The sequence below is a fragment of the Aquarana catesbeiana genome, linkage group LG03 (genome assembly GCF_042186555.1).
Source record: "Aquarana catesbeiana isolate 2022-GZ linkage group LG03, ASM4218655v1, whole genome shotgun sequence".
NCBI lineage: Eukaryota > Metazoa > Chordata > Amphibia > Anura > Ranidae > Aquarana > Aquarana catesbeiana.
Genome location: NC_133326.1, coordinates 691,105,023 through 691,127,586, shown reverse-complemented (window position 1 = coordinate 691,127,586; position 22,564 = coordinate 691,105,023). Strand labels below are relative to the sequence as shown.

The 22,564-nt window shown below is 46.0% G+C and overlaps 1 protein-coding gene across 1 annotated transcript; it reads left to right on the top strand.

The window, feature by feature from the left end:
- The first annotated feature begins 21,258 nt into the window (after positions 1 to 21,258).
- Positions 21,259 to 22,203, top strand: LOC141134780 (olfactory receptor 11L1-like). The gene has a single exon (XM_073624217.1). The coding sequence runs from the start codon at positions 21,259 to 21,261 to the stop codon at positions 22,201 to 22,203; it is 945 nt and encodes a 314-aa protein (XP_073480318.1).
- The last annotated feature ends 361 nt before the right edge of the window (positions 22,204 to 22,564 follow it).

Sequence of the window (22,564 nt, the reverse complement as noted above, 5' to 3'; positions counted from 1 at the left end):
ATTTCCGGCGTATTTGGCCCTTCTCAGGACCTTCACACCCATTGGACTTTTTCACATTTCCAATTGTGTTATTTTTGTATAATTGTTTTTTGTATTGATGTATGAGTTCACCCCCTAGCGCTACATTATTTATCATTCACTCTTTAGCATCTTTGTCACGTTGTTTATGTAGCAGCTCTTCACTTTTTATTTAAGTTAGCGCAGTAATTTTCTTATTTACACTTGTTACCAGGGCTGCTTATAGAAATCACAGGGCCCTGTACAGCCTACCTTACAGGGTTCACCTCTTCTGAAAATATCAAATGATATTTTTGCTAAACTGCAACACCCACGATGCTATGCTTTGCAGCCATGGCAGAAATTAAACCCTTGTTGAACAAGATCTATTCAAGTGATTAGCGGCGCTAAGGCAATATCTGCACCCCCTCAGTGAGCGATCAGTACCAAACGCTCACTGTATTCATTTAGGGTGGCGTGTTCATTCAGGATGTTGAGCCCCCTGCTCACCATCCTGAAATAACCCACCTGTGTGTCCTCAGTAGCTGCCAGTGGGAGAGGAGAGGAGGGAAAATGGTAGCACTGTGGGGGGGAAATGGGGCATACAGGGGTCCCCGATAGCATGGGGAAGGGGGAGCAGATACTAAAACCAATCCTCCTGTAGTGCAGCCGGAGTAAGAAAAGATAAGTAGAAGTCGGAAGCACTGCACAAGAGTCACAAGTGTCAGCAATAAAGCTAAACTAATGTGGCATGGACCCAGTACAGGAGGGCTGGCTGTACTGCTTTATTGCTGACACATGTGACTCTTGTGCAGTGGTTCCGACTTCTACTTATCTTTTCTTCCTCCAGCTGTATCAGCGGCCCTGCTTGTTACTACCAGAATGTGTGAGCCCCAACCCTATCTTGAAGAAACTAGAGTGGAACACTTTTTCTATTTACATGGGAATTATTGAGTTTTCTGTTTTAGTAGTCCTAAAAAATTAAATTAAATCAAATAATAAAAAATAAATCAGTAGTTACTCCAGAGGCTTATTTTTACACATAGCTCATTAGTGGTAAATACACCGCTATATAACAAAGGCTCAGTAGATAATGGTAAGCACAGAGGGAACAATGATAGAAAACCCATAGGACTTAATATTGGATGTATGAAACTATAAAATGATCTTAGATAATTCATATCTGTAGACTGCAGATGTTCATGAGTGATATATATTTATTAGCATTTGGCTAAAAAGGTAGGTGACTTTGTGCAGCTTCTTACCAATCACTTAGTCACATTTCAGGTCTAAGGGAATTTACAAACTAGAGACCTCTTTTTTAATTCTAAAAAGACTTAATAATTTAAAAAGGTGTAGAATTAATACTAGATTAAAAATGTGCATTGCAAACTAGCTCAGGGCAAAGCTGAAGGGTAGGCAGGAGAGGCAGCCACCTTGATCCTTCCAGCAACAGGAGGGCTCATAAAGTGTGGAACTTGCAACCTATGGTGCAGAGATGGGATGTAAATCATTAATTTTCCTCTGTAAAGATACATTTGTGTTAATAAGTTTACTTACCCCTGGCATTTTAAAGAAAACATAAGTGATCAAGCCGTACACATTTTTTTTTTTAAATCTTATCCGTCTAAACTATTTTCATTTAAATTAAAATATTAGGCCTCACAAAAAAGCACAACCCTTAAGCAAAACAAAATTACGGAAATAATAAATTGTTTCTATTTAAATGTTTGTCTTTGCCTAGTTCTTAATATTATGTATTGTCTCCTTTAGTATCAATGATGTTTTGCAGTCTTTTGTGATAGTTGTGGATGAGATCCTTTATTTTCTCATGTGGTAAAGCTGACCATTCTTTTTGGGCTAAAAGCCTCCAGGCCCTGTAAATTCTTTAGCTGTCTAATATGAACTACGTGTTTGTGATCTCAAAATGTGACTCAGTGGTGACAGTGGACCAGGAGATTGTGATACTTCATAACCAGGGGCGTTGCTAGGTGGGAAAAAGACCAGGGGCTTCTACCGGAAGTCCGAGCCCGACACCGGGGGGGGGGGGGTAAGCTCACTTGCTGGTTGCTGCCTGGCTTACCAGTGCCCATCAATGCTGACCACTAAAAACTGACCTACCTGACCCACACTGACCTAACTGACACACACTGACCTACCTGACACACACTGACCCACATTGACCTACCTGACACACACTTACCTACCTGACACACATTGTCCCACATTGACCTACCTGACACACACTGACCATTACACTGACCTACCTGACCATTACACCGACCTGCCTGACCCACACTGACCTACCTGATACACACTGACCTGCCTGACCCACACTGACCTACCTGACACACACTGACCATTACACTGACCCACACTGACCTACCTGACCCACACTGATCATTACACTGACCCACACTGACCTACCTGACGCACACTGACATGCACTGACCTACCTGACCATTACATGTCAGACTTCAGGTGACCTTCTCCTGCAGCTCAGCCATAGTGTGCCGCACGCCCATCCCAGCAGACAGCAGGCAGCCAGGAAGAGCCAGGAGAGGACAGGAGAGGAGAGCTGCCAGTCCAAGCTCAAACGGGGATCTCATAGTGCTCGGCACGGCCGCATTGTAATTTCTGCCTTCTGGAGCCTGCAGCGCCTATGATGGAAGTCATACATCCCGCGGTCCCGGCATTGGACCAGTGGGGCGTCCATCATAGGCGATGCAGGCTCCAGATGATGGGACCTGCTATGTCACTCAGCCGCGCTCCGAGTCAGATTGGTACCCGCTCGGGCTTGGGGCTAATAATAGATTTGTGAATGCCTGAGACCTGGGGCTTTTTGAGGGCCCACTCGGGGCTCCAGTCCCCCTTACCCCCCTCCCGACGCCACTGTTCATAACGTTCACTTTTTTGTACTGTAGCTACTGTTTTGGATCATTGTTATGTTGGAAAGTTCACGTGTGTCCCATTTGTAGCTTCTGGGTGCAAATTTCCCTCCAGTGTTTTCTGATAATGTGCTACATTCATCTTGCCATCAACTGTGACTTTATTACCTCTGTTGCTGTACCTCACGCAACCCCAGAACAGTAGAGATCCATCTCCATGCTGTATGGAAGGCATGTTGTTCTTTTCTTCATAAACCTTACAGACTCCTCTCCTAACATAGAAATTATGTTTGAGATTATAAATTTAAATTTTGATCTCATCGATCCAAAACATGTTTTCCAGTTGTAACATCCACAACATCAGGTAAGGAATAATATTAAATATAATATAAATCCTGTATAATAATAATAATAATAATAAAATAACTGTACATGGTTAGTCTATTAAAAAAAAAAAGCTAAAGCTCTTGCCTAATAACAACATACTGTTAAATTAAATTTAAAAAAGTCTAAAAAATAATGGTCGCAATGATTAATTATTTCATTAACCAAAACATGTTGCACCAGAATTATGTTACTGCTTGAGAGATTATTTTTTTGAGGCGAACATTCAGCGGGAGCCAAGCACAAATCATTCACCAAAAGGGTCATTTAGAGTACAAATTGTTTGAAGTCAGTCTTCTTTTTTTTTTCCACAAACTTTTTTATTGGGAGCCAGAAAAAAATCCGTACAATACAAACAACTCAGACAGTAGTTAAAAGTCCAATAGTAAGCATTCCAAATAACAAATATCATCAAAGTCACAGAAAGAAACAAAAAGGAGCAGTGCAGTATTTCCGATTACCGTATTTATCGGCGTATAACACGCGCCGGCGTATAACACGCACCCCAAGTTTAGGAGAGAATTTTAAGGAAAAAAAATTTTTAGGAGGGAAGTTTAAGGAAAAAAAAACTTACATTAAAATGCCCATCAATGCAGCCTTATCTGTCCATCTGCAGCCTTTTCAGTGTCAGTGCAGCTTTGTCAGTGCAGCCTTGTCAGTGCAGCTTTGCCCCAGTGCAGCCTTGTCAGTGCAGCTTTGCCCCAGTGCAGCCTTGTCAGTGAAGCTTTGCCCCAGTGCAGCCTTGCCTCAGTGCAGCCTTGCCCCAGTGCAGCTTCGTTAGTGCAGGTCTGCCCCAGTCCAGCCATGTCAGTGCAGCTTTGTGCACTCGGTGTAGATTCAAAAAATGGCGTCGAGACTGCAGGGAGCCGAGATACACATACTCGAGTGTTCTCGGCTTTTTCCGGCGCCGCCGTCACGCCCAGTCCCGCCCCTGGACCTGTGTTATGTCCATCATAGGGCGGGACTGGGCGTGACTGTGAGCGGCGCCGAAAAAAGCCGAGAACACTCGGGTATGTGTATCTCGGATCCGCCAAGAGCCGAGATACACATACCCGAGTGTTCTCGGCTTTTTTCGGCGCCGCTCACAGTCACGCCCAGTCCCGCCCTATGATGGACATAACACAGGTCCAGGGGCGGGACTGGGCGTGACGGCGGCGCCGGAAAAAGCCGAGAACACTCGAGTATGTGTATCTCGGCTCCCTGCAGTCTCGGCGCCATTTTTGAATCTACCCACGGCTGTGTATGTCGGCGGCGACCGCGGCAATTGCCGCGATCGCTCCGATGACACAGAAATCGGCGGGGATCGGCCTATAACACGCACCCACGATTTTCCCCTGATTTTCAGGGGAAAAAAGTGCGTGTTATAGGCCGATAAATACGGTATATTTCAAGGTTGCATGTCAAACAAGGAAAGATCTGATAGCACCACTGCATCACAGCATAAGATTATGTCAACCCCACATTTTGTACAGTCATTTATTTATTTATGTTTTTATGAATATTGCAATCAAACTATCATGATATTGGAAATCACAACAGAAGACTGGGCTTGTTATGCATTATCGCCTTTTTTTCCTCTGCCACAGGAAGATCTGAGTCTCTGCAGCATGTACTCTGCTTAGTGGTTCTGCCCCTTGGACTCTTCGGCTCCACCTGCCTTCCAGCTGCGGTCAATTTGCATTCAGCTCAGCCTTTAAATAGCATGACTTCCTGTGCTTTGTGCCCGTTTGTGTTGAGTTTGTTCACTGGTAGACTGCCTTCTTGTGTAAACTACTGGTTTCGCACTTCTGCCTGATTTCTTGATGACGCTTCTGCCTGACGATTCTGATGTTGGGCCTTTCTGCCAGTTCTGTTGAAGACCCAGGCTGCCTGACTATGCTAACACCTCCACCCTCAGCCTAAGCACCACTTTGGACTCCAATTTTCGACAGGTACCTTACAAATTCTTCCAACCTCATTAGTTTTGCAAGCATATTTTTCCAATGTTACCAATTCAAATCCTAAGTTAGTATTCTTAATATAGGTCTCACATTATTTTAAAAATGGAATGATTTTATTTTAACCAGTTATGGACCAGCCGCAGCAGTTGTACTGCGGCAGGTTGGCTCTCCTGGGCGAATCACTGTCATTGTACGTCGGTCACTTTAAGACCACTAGGGGGTGCGCGCGTGGCGCCGAGGGCACGCACGTGCGCCCTGCAATGCCACGCCAGAGCTGATGTGTGTGGCCAGCAGCCGCGATGTCCGCCGGCCACCCGCCATCACTCCTGAGAGAGACAGAACGGGGATCTGTCAATGTAAACAGACAGATCCCCCTTCTGTCAGGGGAGGAAAGATCTGCTGTTCCTAGTGATTAGGAACAGAGATCTGTCTCCTCCTTCAGTCACTACAATGCCCGCACAGTTATGAAGCACCTCTCCAGGGAACACTTAACCCCTTGATTGCCCTCTAGTGTTAACCCCTTCCCCGCCAGCGACATGTATACAGTAATCAGTGGCTATTTTTTGCACTGATCCCTGTATAAATGTCAATGGTCCCAAAAAAAAGTATCAAAAGTTTCAGACCTATCTAATGTTGCAGTCCCACTAAAAATCGCTGATCACCGCCATTACTAGTAAATCTAGACGCTATAACTTTTGTGCAAACCAATCAATATACGCGTTTTGTGATTTTTTTTTTTTTTTTTTTACCAAAAATATGCAGAAGGATACATATCGGCCTTTTTTTTGGCTCTTTATTATAGCAAAAAAGTAAAAAATATAGTTTTATTTTTCAAAATTGTCAGTCTTCTTTTGTTTATAGCGCCAAAAAAAAATGCAGAGGTGACCAAATACCACCAAAAGAAAGCTCTATTTGTGGGAAAAAAAGAACGTCAATTTTGTTTAGGTACAACGTCGCACGACCGCGCAATTGTCAGTTACATCAGCGCAGTGCCGCTTCGCAAAAAATGGGGGCAAATCCTTCCGGTCTTTAAGTGATTAAAGCCTAAGTTTGGCCTAAATGACCAACTTAAGATCAGTACAAGAGACATAACTGATATTTAGCATGATGTGTCCCCTGTGCTGATTCTTCTCAGTTCAGGAGAACTTTTCATCTTTCCTACCCCCCTGTCCCTACCACAATAATCTTTCAGGGTTAAAACAATTGAGGGGCTGTCAGGAGCTCTCATCAAGAGATCTTGACAATGGTTTCCATTTCTGTCCCGCTGTGCCATTTATAGAAGCCGTACTGCAGCTTTTGTGACACACAGGATTTCTAAATGGAATTCAACATTTCCTCTTACTCTTCTACCTCATGCTACCTTTGCCTCACAGTGATGGAGGCAGTAGGCAAAGAATCTTTTGAAAACAATAAATATGAAAAAAAAAGTTGCGCTACTAATGATGACAAAAAGCCAAAAAGCAATAATTTAGAAGCCAGCATCAACAGTGTAGTAAACTGTGTAACAAAGTAAAAGAAAATATATAAATGCAAACATATAATATATAAATCATTCAAGTCATAAAAAAGCTGTCAAATATACACAGCAAATATATATAAGATGACTGTGGGGAAAAAAAGGGCAATAAAGAACTGTCCGTGATATACTCAAAATAAAATATTCCTCAATAAAGTGCAGTGAAGTCCCATATGAAGAGACTGTATGAAAGTGATGCCTGGGTATAGCTGAACGGGCCTCTTCATATAGCATTTACCAACATACAGGTAAGATGATGGAAGAATTAGGTACGCTTACCACAAAGAGTTGACACACTCACAATACGACGGTGGTCAATCAGGTGTTTGGATCATTCAATCCAGCGGGTGCTTGGTGGAAGATGGTAATGATATAGAGGTGCACTTCGATGGCCTCATCCAAAACAGTGAGGAGTAGATGCTTATTAGAACCTCCAACAAGCAGTCGTGGGTTGCTAAGCCTTTGTGCTTCTGACACCACGCAATCCAGATATATATTTTTTATGTGATCACCCCCTGTACCCACCTTACTAGATGGATTGTACTTTTTACTTCTTGGCATTTTTGATCAATTTTTCCATTGGATTCATGCACTATGTGGAGGCCTTTTTTTTATTTTTCTCCTATGATCCGATATGCTGCATTTTGGAGCCTGCATACTCCATCCAGCTGACAACCTCATGCGAGTTCAAGCACGACTGCTTGTTGGAGGTTCTAATAAGCACCATCTACTCCTCACTGTATTGGATGAGGCCATCGAAGTGCACCTCTATATCATCACCATCTTCCACCAAGCACCCGCTGGATTGAATGAACAAAAACGCCTGATTGACCCACCGCCGTATAGGGTGACCACGTGTCTCGGATTGCCCAGGATTGCCCCTGATTTCTGATTTTTGTCCCGTGTCCCGGGCACTTTCATTCCGGGACAATACAGTGTCCCGGAATGAAAAAAATAACACACCACCAGAGTCAGACCAGTCCGCTGACTCCGCCCCCACCCTTATAAACACCACACAATACACAGTCTCACACATGACCCATCATAGGCTGGTTGCTAGGCTAGGGCTGCGTCTAGCAACCAGTGACGTCGGCTGAGGCCTGAGGGCTGACACGTGGGCAGTCAGTGTGGGCAGTGCACCCGCACCCTACGGCTGAGAGCAGCACGTGCGCCTACGAGAGAGCAGCCAGCCAGCACAGAGTGACAACATGCCAGTGACCAGACAGAGCCACAGTCACTTACTGCTGGTAAGGATCATCCAGCCTGTGCCCAGTCAGTGCCAGTCCTGGCCGGGGGCCGCCGCTGACTATTCCCGCTGCCCGCAGCCGCTCTCCGCTGCTCTGCAGCACATTGCCATTTGCCAGCAGCGCACGGAGAAGTAACAGTTCAACTTCTCTCCTGAGCAGCCTGAGCCTCGTCCGAGTCCTCCTCCAGGCTCCCGTTCTTCCTCTGTGTCCCCCTCCGTTCTGCTGCTGTCCCCCTCCGTTCTTCCTCCGTGTCCCCATCTGTTCTGCTGTCCCCCTCCATTCTTCCTCTGTGTCCCCCCCATTCTGCTGCCCCCCTCCGTTCTTCTTCAATGTCCCCCTCTGTTCTGCTGTCCCCCTCCGTTCTTCCTCTGTGTCCCCCTCCGTTCTGCTGTCACCCTCCATTCTTCCGCCGTGTCCCCCTCTGTTCTGCTGTCCCCCTCCAGTTTTCCTCCGTGTCCCCCTCTGTTCTGCTGTCCCCCTCCGTTCTTCCTCCGTGTCCCCCTCTGTTCTGCTGTCCCCCTCCGTTCTTCCTCTGTGTCCCCCTCTGTTCTGCTGTCCCACTCCAGTTTTTCTCCGTGTCCCCCTCTGTTCTCCTATCCCCCTCTGTTCTCCTGTCCCCCTCTGTTCTTCCTCCATGTCCCCCTCCGTTCTGCAACTGTCCCCCTCCGTTCTTCCTCCATGTCCCCCTCTGTTCTGCTGTCCCCCTCTGTTCTGCTGTCCCCCTCCGTTCTTCCTCTGTGTCCCCCTCCATTCTGCTGCTGTCCCCCTCCGTTCTGCTGCTGTCCCCCTCCAGTTTATCCTCCGTGTCCTCCTCTGTTCTGCTGTCCCCCTCCATTATTCCTCTGTGTCCCCCTCCGTTCTTCCTACGTGTCCCCCTCTGTTCTGCTGTCCCCCTCCGTTCTTCCTCTGTGTCCCCCTCCGTTCTGCTGCTGTCCTCCTCCGTTCTTCCTCCGTGTCCCCCTCTGTTCTGCTGTCCCCCTCCATTCTTCCTCTGTGTCCCCCTCCGTTCTTCCTCCATGTCCCCCTCTGTTCTGCTGTCCCCCTCCGTTCTTCCTCCGTGTCCCCCTCTGTTCTGCTGTCCCCCTTCGTTCTTCCTCTGTGTCCCCCTCCATTCTGCTGTCCCCCTCCATTCTTCCTCTGTGTCCCCCTCTGTTCTGCTCTGTCCCCCTCCGTCCTTCCTCCGTGTCCCCCTCCATTCTGCTGCTGTCCCCCTCCGTTCTTCTTCTGCGTCCCCCTCCGTTCTGCTGTCCCCCTCCGTTCTTCCTCTGTGTCCCCCTCCGTTCTGCTGCTGTCCCCCTCCGTTCTTCCTCCGTGTCCCCATCTGTTCTGCTGTCCCCCTCCATTCTTCCTCTGTGTCCCCCCCATTCTGCTGCTGTCCCCCTCCGTACTTCCTCCGTGCCCCCCTCTGTTCTGCTGTCCCCCTCCGTTCTGCTGTCCCCCTCCGTTCTTCTTCCATGTCCTTCTCTGTTCTGCTATCCCCCTCCGCTCTTCCTCTGTGTCTCCCTCCGTTCTGCTGTCCCCCTCCGTTCTTCTTCCATGTCCCCCTCCGTTCTGCTACTGTCACCCACCATTCTTCCTCCGTGTCCCCCTCTGTTCTGCTGTCCCCCTTCGTTCTTCCTCTGTGTCCCCCTCCATTCTGCTATCCCCCTCCGTTCTTCCTCCGTGTCCCCCTCCGTTCTGCTGCTGTCCCCCTCCATTCTTCCTCAGTGTCCCCCTCCGTTCTGCTGTCCCTCTCCGTTCTTCCTCCGCATCCCCCTCCGTTCTGCTGTCCCTCTCCGTTCTTCCTCTGTGTCCCCCTCCGTTCTGCTGTCCCCCTCCGTTCTTCCTCCGTGTCCCCCTCTGTTCTGCTGTCCCCCTCCGTTCTTCCTCTGTGTCCCCCTCCGTTCTGCTGTCCCCCTCCGTTCTTCTTCCATGTCCTTCTCTGTTCTGCTATCCCCCTCCGTTCTTCCTCTGTGTCCCCCTCCATTCTTCCTCCATGTCCCCCTCCGTTCTGCTACTGTCACCCTCCATTCTTCCTCCGTGTCCCCCTCTGTTCTGCTGTTCCCCTCCAGTTTTCCTCCGTGTCCCCCTCCGTTCTGCTGTCCCCCTCCATTCTTCCTCCATGTCCCCCTCTGTTCTGCTGCTGTCACCCTCCATTCTTCCCTATGTCCCGGGAGTCCAGAATCTGCTTGACAACTCACTAAGGAGGAATTTTATCTCCAACAACGAGTGGTCGCTCAGTCATCAGGCCTTCTCCCTCATATCTCAGACTTGGGGTTTGCCAGACATAGAGCCTACAGCGACAACAGCAAATGCAAAGTGCCAGAGATTTCTGTCAAGGGTCCCCTTTCCATCGGCGGAGGGGACAGACTGCTTTCAACACCACTGGAATTTCCGATTGGGCTACATCTTCCCTCTGACACCTCTCATAGCGAGGTTCCTGCTCAGGCTCAAGAGGTCAACGGCATCGGTAGTAGCAGTGATTCCTTTTTGGCTGAGGAGGCCATGGTTCACAACTCTCCTACAATTGAGCACGTAGTTCCAAAGGGCTGGTCTAAAATGAAGACCTGTCAGAAAACCTTCCTTCCCGACCTGGGACTTTTCATTCATATTGAGGCCCTCCCCCTCCATTCTACTGTCCCCTCCGTTCTTCCTCCGTGTCCCCCTCTGTTCTGCTGTCCCCCTCTGTTCTTCCTCCGTGTCCCCCTCCGTTCTGCTGTCCCCCTCCATTCTTCCTCCATGTCCCCCTCTGTTCTGCTGTCCCCCTCCGTTCTTTCTCCGTTTCCCCCTCCGTTCTGCTGTCCCCCTCCATTCTTCCTCTGTGTCCCCCTCCGTTCTGCTCTGTCCCCCTCCGTTCTTCCTCCGTGTCCCCCTCCGTTCTGCTGTCCCCCTCCATTCTTCCTCCATGTCCCCCTCTGTTCTGCTGTCCCCCTCCGTTCTTTCTCCGTTTCCCCCTCCGTTCTGCTGTCCCCCTCCGTTCTTCCTCTGTGTCCCCCTTCGTTCTGCTCTATCCCCCTCCGTTCTTCCTCTGTGTCCCCCTCCGTTCTGCTGTCCCCCTCCATTCTTCCTCTGTGTCCCCCTCCGTTCTGCTGCTGTCCCCCTCTGTTCAGCTGTCCCCCTCCGTTCTTCCCCTGTGTCCCCCTCCGTTCTGCTGCTGTCCCCCTCCATTCTTCCTCCGTGTCCCCCTCTGTTCTGCTGTCCCCCTCCATTCTTCCTCCGTGTCCCCCTCTGTTCTGCTGTCCCCCTCCATGCTTCCTCCATGTCCCCCTCCGTTCTGCTGTCCCCCTTCGTTCTTCCTCCATGTCCCCCTCCATTCTGCTGTCCCCCTCCGTTCTTCCTCCGCATCCCCCTCTGTTCTGCTATCCCCCTTCGTTCTTCCTCTGTGTCCCCCTCCGTTCTGCTCTGTCCCCCTCCGTTCTTCCTCTGTGTCCCCCTCCGTTCTCCTCTGTCCCCCTCCGTTCTTCCTTTGTGTCCCCCTCCATTCTGCTCTGTCCCCCTCCGTTCTTTCTCTGTCCCCCTCCGTTCTTCCTCCGTGTCCCCCTCTGTTCTGCTGTCCCCCTCCATTCTTTCTCCATATCCCCCTCTGTTCTGCTGCTGTCACCCTCCATTCTTCCCTATGTCCCGGGAGTCCAGAATCTGCTTGCCAACTCACTAAGGAGGAATTTTATCTCCAACAACGAGTGGTCGCTCAGTCATCAGGCCTTCTCCCTCATATCTCAGACTTGGGGTTTGCCAGACATAGAGCTAGCAGCGACAACAGCAAACGCGAAGTGCCAGAGATTTCTGTCAAGGGTCCCCTTTCCATCGGCGGAGGGGACAGACTGCTTTCAACACCACTGGAATTTCCGATTGGGCTACATCTTCCCTCTGACACCTCTCATAGCGAGGTTCCTGCTCAGGCTCAAGAGGTCAACGGCATCGGTAGTAGCAGTGATTCCTTTTTGGCCGAGGAGGCCATGGTTCACAACTCTCCTACAATTGAGCACAGTGGACCCGCTGCCTCACCCGTTATCGGCGGACTTCCTCTCCCAGGGTCATCTACTTCATCCAAACCTGGAGAAGCTGCATCTGATGGCCTGGAAGCTGAAAGGTCTAGACCAGGATTGCTCTCAGAAAGTGGTAGAAACCTTACTCCAAGCCAGAAGGCCCACTACCAACAGTACCTACAGGAGAATTTGGGAAAAATGTGCCATCTTTGCACAACAGCAATCTTGGAACTCATCCTCTCCAACATTTTCACAGATTCTTGAATTTCTTCAGTCAGGCCTGGAGAAAGGCCTTGGGTCAAGCACTCTGAAAGTGCAGGTGTCAGCCTTATCCGCTTTGACTAGAGTCAAGTGGGCACAGCATCCTCTCGTCATTCAGTTCCAAAGGGCTGGTCTAAAATGAAGACCTCTCAGAAAACCTTCCTTCCCGGCCTGGGACTTTTCATTCATATTAAGGCCCTCCCCCTCCATTCTGCTGTCCCCTCCGTTCTTCCTCCGTGTCCCCCTCTGTTCTGCTGTCCCCCTCTGTTCTTCCTCCATGTCCCCCTCCGTTCTGCTCTCCCCCTCCGTTCTTCCTCCATGTCCCCCTCCGTTCTTCTGTCCCCCTCCGTTCTTCCTCCATGTCCCCCTCCGTTCTGCTGTCCCCCTCCGTTCTTCCTCCGTGTCCCCCTCCGTTCTGATGTCCCCCTCCGTTCTGATGTCCCCCTCCGTTCTTCCTCCATGTCCCCCTCCGTTCTGCTGTCCCCCTCCATTCTTCCTCCATGTCCCCCTCTGTTCTGCTGTCCCCATCCGTTCTTCCTCTGTGTCCCCCTCCGTTCTGCTGTACCCCTCCATTCTTTCTCTGTTTCCCCCTCCGTTCTGCTGTCCCCCTCCGTTCTTCCTCTGTGTCCCCCTCCGTTCTGCTCTGTCCCCCTCCGTTCTTCCTCCGTGTCCCCCTCCGTTCTGCTGTCCCCCTCCGTTCTTCCTCTGTGTCCCCCTTCGTTCTGCTCTATCCCCCTCCGTTCTTCCTCTGTGTCCCCCTCCGTTCTGCTGTCCCCCTCCGTTCTTCCTCCATGTCCCCCTCCGTTCTTCTGTCCCCCTCCGTTCTTCCTCCGTGTCCCCCTCCGTTCTGCTGTCCCCCTCCGTTCTTCCTCCGTGTCCCCCTCTGTTCTTCCTCCGTGTCCCCCTCCGTTCTGATGTCCCCCTCCGTTCTGCTGTCCCCCTCCGTTCTTCCTCCGTGTCCCCTTCCGTTCTGCTGCCCCCCTCCGTTCTGCTGTCCATACCACCTGTCTAAACTGGTTACCACTATAATATAATATAATATGGTTGTGATGGTTAAGGCCATCTATGCATGTGAGGTGCGTGGCGGTGCTCTCTGTGCTTGACTGCTCCATCCTGGATTTAATTCATTTTCGTGAAGATTTTACACCTTATTGGTGGACTTTAAATTGTACCATTAGGCTTTTAATGCCTGGACAATGTTTAGTCCCACCGCCAATTGTATGATCCGATTACCATTAATGTATATACCTTGCTGTTTAGCTGATTTATAGTCCAAGGGAAAATGGCTGCCATAGACATGTCTGTAGCCTAACAGTGGTTATGTCTATGATCTAAGGCAAAATGGCCGCCGTGATGGATATGACCCATTTTCAGCTTGGTCTACAGTCTATGGGAAAATGGCCGCTATGGACACAGCTGTAGCCTATTGATAATGTTGTCCGCGATCTTAGGCAAAATGGCCTCCGGAGCTATATATTTACCATAGAGCGTCCGTCCAATCAGATTCCCCCTGATGAAGGCACGTGATCCCGGTGCCGAACACGCGTAGGGGAGGGGCCTGGACGGAGCTGTCAGCAGAGAGAGAGAGGGAGAGTTCGAGAGACACACCGCACCGCACGCCACACCGCGAGATCGGCCGTTTTTAATCTATTTAGGATGGTGCACTTACGCACCCACAGTATGTGAGTACCCCCGCAAGGGGAGAAAGTCTTTTCTCAATAAAACGTTTGTGTTATACCTTGCAATGTTGCACTATGGAGTCTCTTTTCTTTTGCATATATAATCTTGATTGAGAGCATTGGAGGTCTACACAGCGGTTTCCATTAGAGCACAGGAGTGTCTCCAAAGCTTGTTTTGACAGAGTGTAATCACTGTGTCACACGCAAGAAGGTGAGCATATATGCTTGTGGGGAACGCTGGAAGACACTATAGCACGTTTTATGGTGATACACCTTCGGAAGGAAAGATGTGTGAACTTCACTGAATACGGACAATGTTTTTGGGCACTTTTATATCTCTGGATGCACCCTGTTTTGGACTTGATTAGATTCACAAGAAGATATTTTCTTTTTATATTTTCTTTTTATATTTTATTCAATTTTTATATGTTCCCTGATTGAGCACTTACATTGCATGTTTGATACAGCACTGAGCACTTTACAGTTTTATGTACTTATGGTTATCTTTGATTTATTTTTTATTTATTATTGGTTAGCTATAACACTTTTATGGCAATTTTTATCTAGCGCAGACACATTTTTTTCTATTTTCCACTTGCACGATTATGAAACGTGATTGAGTGTTTGCAGCTGGTTTTCATTCAGGATTGGTTATACACTACTTTGATATTTGATTGGGCATTTATCCGTAAGTGGCTCGCAAGGTTTGTCTATTATTATTTTGACTCTTTGATTTCATATTCTTGCTAGTAGCCAGATGGATCCCTTTGCCTTTTTTGAGAATAGAGAAATTGATCTGGAGGATCTCTTCTCCACCACTAGTGCTAAGGAGAATGATATTACGCAGCTTTTTAGGAAATTAGGACATTGCATGGATAAAAAAAGTAATATATGGTGGGATCAATCCACCATGAGAAAGTATTTAAAGGACGGTCTGGTCCCTAGGAAGCTACGATGGGATGTTCCCATTAATGATGGCCTGCTAGGGGATGATGATGTAGAGGAGTGGTACACTTTTTTTGTAAGTAAAGGAAGGGAGATTATGGAGTTCCTTATGAAAAGAAAACAGCGGAAATTAAACCTTTTGGAGAATCAAATTAAGGATATTAGGGACAAGCTTAACCCCTTTATTAATAATCCTGAATACACCAAGCTTATGGGGGAGTTACATAGAAGTATGCAGAAGAAAGACACTGAAAATAAGAACGCAAAGAAGAAGTACCAGAGGGACTTCGAGGACTATCAAAACAAACGGGTCTTTCGATGGCAATCTACACTGGCGTCCACTACCGCAGCTAACCTTCAACCGCAAGCGGGGACAGCCACGAATGGGGATATGGCAGTATCACAACCACTGGGTCAGTTTTATCCGCAGCAACAGAATAATAAGCAATTTAATAGGGGGTATCCACCGCATCGCCAGGACGATGCATTACCCCATACACCTTACCGCCAACCCCCAAGAAAGTCGCAATATAATCCACCAAGGCGACCGAATGAGGGGAGAAATGGCCCGCCTCCCAATCAAGGTAATTGGGGTTATGAGGCTTCCACCTACCAGGATAATGGTTATGGGGTCCAGCAGGAAGGAGATCATTATGACAGGAACTATCCTTCAAACCCTCCCCCTCAATATAGAAGTGGTCAACAGAGCTCGTATGGCTATCAAAGGCAATATGGATACCAACACAGTACTCCACACCATCAGCACAGGAGTTATGGAAATCAACATAATACACCCCACAGAGGAAATTGTGTACCGTACAGGGGTCCCTTACCGTATCAGCCTCCTTTTAGGGGATACCCCTCTTATCCAAGAGAAGATACACGTAGGGGTGGAGCTTACTATTCTCCTAAACCGCAGAGAGTTAGATATGAAAAACCTCAACAGGACCAGTATGGAGTACCTGTAGCCAACAGCTTTCAGCCTTTGAGTGATAATGAATACTTTCTGGATGAGTCTTTTTTAGGGGGGACCAGGGGAGGGCCCACCCGAGAAACACGAAATCCAGGAAGAGAGGAGGGAGAGCTGGACGAAGAATACAACAGAAAAAGAAGGCGGGAAGATTAGGGCAGGGAATCTATAATTTGAGCGGAGTAGAGTTATCAAGAGAGGAAATACTGGTTTTAGATAAGGGAATTAAGTACGCCCCGAAAAAAGGTCTTAATAAGTTTGACACCTATGTTGGTGTACAGAAATTGATCAGAAAACTTAATATTAAAAAGTATTATGCCCTTAATCCTGTTGAAAGGGCTGTTACCAACCATAGATTTACCAACCTAAGAAACAACTCTGTGTTCAACCCCTATATATCCAACAATAAATATGTTGACTTATTCAAGAAATTGGTTACTACAGAACTGGAACAGTTACCGGTTAAGAAGGTGTATGAACATAAAGATTTAAAGAGAGGAATGGACTTACTGGGAAAAAGAAAGGACATAGTGGTTAGACCAGCGGACAAAGGGGGGGGGTGTCGTTGTCCTCTCACTACAACAGTATAAGGATGAGATGGGGAGAATATTGAGCGACACGGATACTTATCAGCCACTTGATGGTAACCCCTCCAAATCTTGTAAGAACACATTGGAATGTATTATCAAATATGGAATTGATGAAGGTTATTTAAACAAACATGAAGCCAAGTATTTAGTTCCTATGGTCAGTAGAATGCCTGTAATATACTACTTACCCAAGATCCACAAAGATAGCTTAAATCCACCCGGTAGACCGATAGTGAGTGGTATTGAATCTCTAACCTCCAGATTGGGAGAGTACATAGACATCCATCTGCAGCCCTTAGTGAAGAAGACCAGAGCCTATCTCAAGGACACCAAGCACGCTTTACAGCTTCTGGGTGGGTGTACTATACATGAGAATATGATTATGGCAACAGGAGACGTAGCCTCATTGTACACCAACATTGACCATGAGGGCGCCCTGAATGCTGTTAAATGGGCCTTGGATAGAGAAGATTCAGCTGATGAAGGTTTTACGACTTTTCTTTTGAAGTGTTTAGACTTCTGTTTACGAAACAATTTTTTCTGGTATGACAATAAAATATATCTACAGAAGAAAGGTGTCGCGATGGGCGCTAAATTCGCCCCTAGTGTGGCGAACCTTTATATGGCCAAATGGGAGGAGGAGGAGAATTTAAGTGGTGATAATGGGGACATTCTATTATACAGGAGATTCATTGATGATCTTTTAATTGTTTGGAGAGGGGATATGGAGGGACTGATGGGGTTATTGGACTCCATGAATGTCAATGATCGCAATAGCTCTCTCACTTGGAATGTTAGTACAGAATGTATACACTTTCTGGATCTGGAGATTTTCAATACCAATGAGGGTATTATTACCAAATCCTTCTTTAAAACCACGGATCGCAATTCTTACATTCCGATTACAAGTTGTCATCACAAACCTTGGTTGAGTAATATCCCAAGAGGACAATATACAAGGATGCGGAGGAATTGCACAAGGGCGGTGGATTATGATACCCAGTCAGATAGGTTGAGTACTATGTTCTTGGAGAAGGGGTACCAGAAGGAGTTTTTGGAGAAAGAAAAGAGTAAAGTTGGACGCATGAGTAGAGAGGACCTATTAAAAGATGACATTAGGGTAACTGATAATGAGAAACATGAGGGTATCAACGTAGTTCTAGATTATTCTGTACAAAGCCATGAAGTAAGGAGGATTATATGTAAATATTGGAGCGTGTTGAAGCAGGATACTCATCTTAAGGATGTGCTTCCTGATAAATCCAAGTTTGTCTTTAAGAGAGCTCCTAATTTGCGGGACAGGCTGGTACATAATGTAGTAGATCCACCCCCTCCCAAACCCAAAATGTTCTTGGATCTAGAAGGATTCTATAGCTGTGGCAGGTGCTACAGTTGCATTAGGATCCCGGATAACACTAGAAGGATGAAGGAGTTTTCGAATCCTAGGAATGATTTATCCTATAAGATTAGGGGCTTTATATCGTGTGATACAGTAGGGGTGGTCTATGCTTTGAAATGCCCATGCAATTTGGTGTACGTGGGGCGCACTACCAGGGCTCTAAAGGACCGCATGGAGGAGCATGTGAGGCACATACGGAATGGGTCCGATAAGCACAACTTGTATGTGCACTTTAAGAGGATACATAATCAAAGCACCGTTGGTATGAAATTTTGGGGGATAGAGGCGCCTAAACGCCACTGGAGGGGTTCGAATTTCATCAGAGAGATAAGTAAAAGGGAATCCTGGTGGATACACCAGCTTGGATCTTTGGTTCCTGGGGGATTGAATAGAGAGTTCGATCTGAGATGTTTTCTAAGTAATTACTGTTATTGTTTGTTTCGCCGACATACTCTATTAAGATGCTGGTTCCCTTTTTGATTGGAATTTAAAGATTCGTTTTTGGGCTGAGTTGGGCATGGATTTTTTAAGATTATGACTTTTTTAAGATTATGACATTTTTACACCCGCTCATTCCTCTCGGTATTTAAATATTATGGTTGCTTCCCTGCAGTGATTTTAGTGGTTACCGCTTTTAAAATATTTTTTAAAAAATTTTTTGGATTATATGATTATTTTAATTTTATTTTTATTTTTATCTTTAATTTTATTTATTTATTTTTTCAAATAGTTATTTTTCCTATTTATTAAGACTGTTTTATATATTATATTATATTATTATATTTGTACATTATATTGGATTTACTAGGTAGGATACTCTATTTATAATATGGTTGTGATGGTTAAGGCCATCTATGCATGTGAGGTGCGTGGCGGTGCTCTCTGTGCTTGACTGCTCCATCCTGGATTTAATTCATTTTCGTGAAGATTTTACACCTTATTGGTGGACTTTAAATTGTACCATTAGGCTTTTAATGCCTGGACAATGTTTAGTCCCACCGCCAATTGTATGATCCGATTACCATTAATGTATATACCTTGCTGTTTAGCTGATTTATAGTCCAAGGGAAAATGGCTGCCATAGACATGTCTGTAGCCTAACAGTGGTTATGTCTATGATCTAAGGCAAAATGGCCGCCGTGATGGATATGACCCATTTTCAGCTTGGTCTACAGTCTATGGGAAAATGGCCGCTATGGACACAGCTGTAGCCTATTGATAATGTTGTCCGCGATCTTAGGCAAAATGGCCGCCGGAGCTATATATTTACCATAGAGCGTCCGTCCAATCAGATTCCCCCTGATGAAGGCACGTGATCCCGGTGCCGAACACGCGTAGGGGAGGGGCCTGGACGGAGCTGTCAGCAGAGAGAGAGAGGGAGAGTTCGAGAGACACACCGCACCGCACGCCACACCGCGAGATCGGCCGTTTTTAATCTATTTAGGATGGTGCACTTACGCACCCACAGTATGTGAGTACCCCCGCAAGGGGAGAAAGTCTTTTCTCAATAAAACGTTTGTGTTATACCTTGCAATGTTGCACTATGGAGTCTCTTTTCTTTTGCATATATAATCTTGATTGAGAGCATTGGAGGTCTACACAGCGGTTTCCATTAGAGCACAGGAGTGTCTCCAAAGCTTGTTTTGACAGAGTGTAATCACTGTGTCACACGCAAGAAGGTGAGCATATATGCTTGTGGGGAACGCTGGAAGACACTATAGCACGTTTTATGGTGATACACCTTCAGAAGGAAAGATGTGTGAACTTCACTGAATACGGACAATGTTTTTGGGCACTTTTATATCTCTGGATGCACCCTGTTTTGGACTTGATTAGATTCACAAGAAGATATTTTCTTTTTATATTTTCTTTTTATATTTTATTCAATTTTTATATGTTCCCTGATTGAGCACTTACATTGCATGTTTGATACAGCACTGAGCACTTTACAGTTTTATGTACTTATGGTTATCTTTGATTTATTTTTTATTTATTATTGGTTAGCTATAACACTTTTATGGCAATTTTTATCTAGCGTAGACACATTTTTTCTATTTTAAACTGGTTACCACTGTTTTCTTTTTTCCCCAAAAATTGGAAAAAAAAGTATCAAAAACCATCTTTTTTGGGTGGGTGCGGGGGGGGTGTCCCTGAATGGCAGTTTGGAAATGTGGTCACCCTACCACCGTATGGCAAGTGTGTCCACCCTTTGTAGTAAGCGTACCTAATTCTTCCATCATCTTACCTGTATGTTGGTAAATGCTATATGAAGAGGCCTGTTCAGCTATACCCACTGGTTGAAAAGGCATCACTTTCATACATTCTCTTCATATGGGACTTCACTGCACTTTATTGAGGAATATTTTATTTTGAGTCTATCAAGGACAGTTCTTTATTGCCCTTTTTTCCCCACAGTCATCTTATATATATTTGCTGTGTATATTTGACAGCTTTTTTTATGACTTGTATGATTTATATATTATATGTTTGTGTTTGATTTACAAACTGTCACCAGTTTCACACTCATCCCTGAGGGATGCTCTGATATTTTGATTTTCACATTAGCACAGCATTTATATATTTTCTTTTACTTTGTTAAAGAATCTTTTGACCCTGAGAAATTTAGAAGTGCTTATATTGCTCAGGCAGCTGTCTCTCCAGTGGCCATGATATTAGATCCTGTATTGTTTGGGACGCTTGGAGGGGGACTGGTGCTTCTGAAGAGTGACTGGCTAAACCCAGTGAGAAGAAGGGGATATAGGTGACTGCCATCATCATCATCAAGGTGAAGGACATGGAGTGGCACCATCATCCATCATAAATTTTGGGACAAAAAACATTATGGTGCTTTGTGTTGACTTTGCAATATAAACTGTATTTATGTTTTGAAAAAATGTGTGTATTCCTAAAACAAGCTGTAACAAAAGTTAATTTTACAGCTAGACTTCTGGGTGCAGCCCCCCTCTCCTCCCCCCACCCCTCCTTATACTTACCTGAGACCCATCTGAATCTAGCAATGTGCATTACAGCAGTGTCTCTTCAAGGCTTCTCTCTCCTCATTGGCTTAAACAGCAGCGGGAGCCATTGGCTCCCGCTGCTGTCAAACACACCCAGTGAGCCAATGAGAAAAGAATGGGGGGGTGGGGCCAAGCCACGCTCTGTGTGTGAATGGACAATGTCCATTCACAGGAGCATGGCTCAGGAGTGAGCCTGCTCGAGTGCCCCCAATAGCAAGAGGCTTGCTATTGGGGGCACTCGGCAGGGGTAAGGAGCCAGGACTCCAGGATTGAGGGACCAAAAAAGTAAGGGAATTGGGCCTGCTCTGTGCAAAACCAATACACAGAGTCCCTTTAAGATAATGGCAGATTAAGTGGACAGCTCATTGTTACCAATTGCTTTGATGTTCTCCCCTTATACTATCTGTATGATCAAATATTTTACTCTCCTACCGGACAGGTCAACCTCCTGGCTATTAAAATGTGTCAAGGGAATCAAACAAAAGTCTCAGAAATCTATCTACTTGGAGCACAAGGTCTAGGCAACTTCAAACTTCTATTCTTCACTGCCCTACTTTTAGTATACATTGTAATAGTGACCGGAAACCTTTTAATTATCCTTCTAGTGTCAACAAATAGTAATTTCAAAATTCCTATGTTCATCTTTCTCCAGCACCTTGCTTTCGCTGATGCCCTCCTAGCCACTTGTGTTATACCAATGATGGCAGAGATAATATTAAAGACAAAGGGGAAAATGTCTGTTGTTTGCTGTATCACACAAATGTATTTCTATTATATGTTTGGGTTTGTGCAATGTTTTCTTCTTGCTGTAATGTCTTACGATCGATATGTAGCTATTTGTAAACCTTTACGTTACATTTTAATCATGAACCGCAGAATCTGCTTCCTTTTGGGTTGTGGTTGTTGGGTATTAAATTGCAGCCTATGTTCAATTGAATTTATTTGGATAACTCAGTTTCATTTTTGTGGCCCCAGTGACATTGATTACTTCTTTTGTGATTTGGGTCCAGTTATGCAATTGTCCACCTCAGACACGTCTATCGTACAATGGCTAGACTTCACATATTCTGTCCTAGTCTTATTCTGTGCTCTTACCTTTATCATTGGCACATACATCTACATTTTTATGATCATTCTCAAGATTTCATCTTCTAGTGCCAGAAAAAAATCTTTTTCAACATGTAGTGCCCACCTGATCTCTGTGGGTGCATATTATGGGTCCTTAATCACTATTTATGTGAATCCATCCAGTGAGATGTCACCTAACGTGAACAAGTACAGCTCTTTATTGTACATTGTAGTGACCCCATTGATGAACCCCATCATATATAGCCTGAGGAACCAGGAGATAAGACAAGCTCTTCATAAAAAGTTGACGAAGATAGCAGTGAAGCAATTTAGATAGAGATATGTGAATATTCAAAGGAGAATGAGTGACATGAAATAACTAATCTTCTGTTTAATGAGAACTGCAATGCACTTCTCATGGTGGACACTATCTGACCCTTACAATGTACATTCCTTTTCAGAGCTCTGGCTTCCCGCTGTCATTGAAACCCAATAAACATTTGTATTGCAATTGTATCTAAATACAAGAATAAAAATGTAATGTATCGGTTCTTATCATTCCTTAGTTCCTTAGTCTTTTTTCCTTTTTTTCACTTAGTGATCATACCAGTAACTCTCTCGCTCTCGCTCTCCTTCTCTCTCTCCTTCTCTCTCCTTCTCTCTCCTTCTCTCTCTCTCCTTCACTCTCTCTCTCTCTC

Bases quoted from the DNA above. Each gene is read 5' to 3' on its own strand.
- LOC141134780 (XM_073624217.1), top strand. From the start codon at position 21,259: ATGTGTCAAGGGAATCAAACAAAAGTCTCAGAAATCTATCTACTTGGA.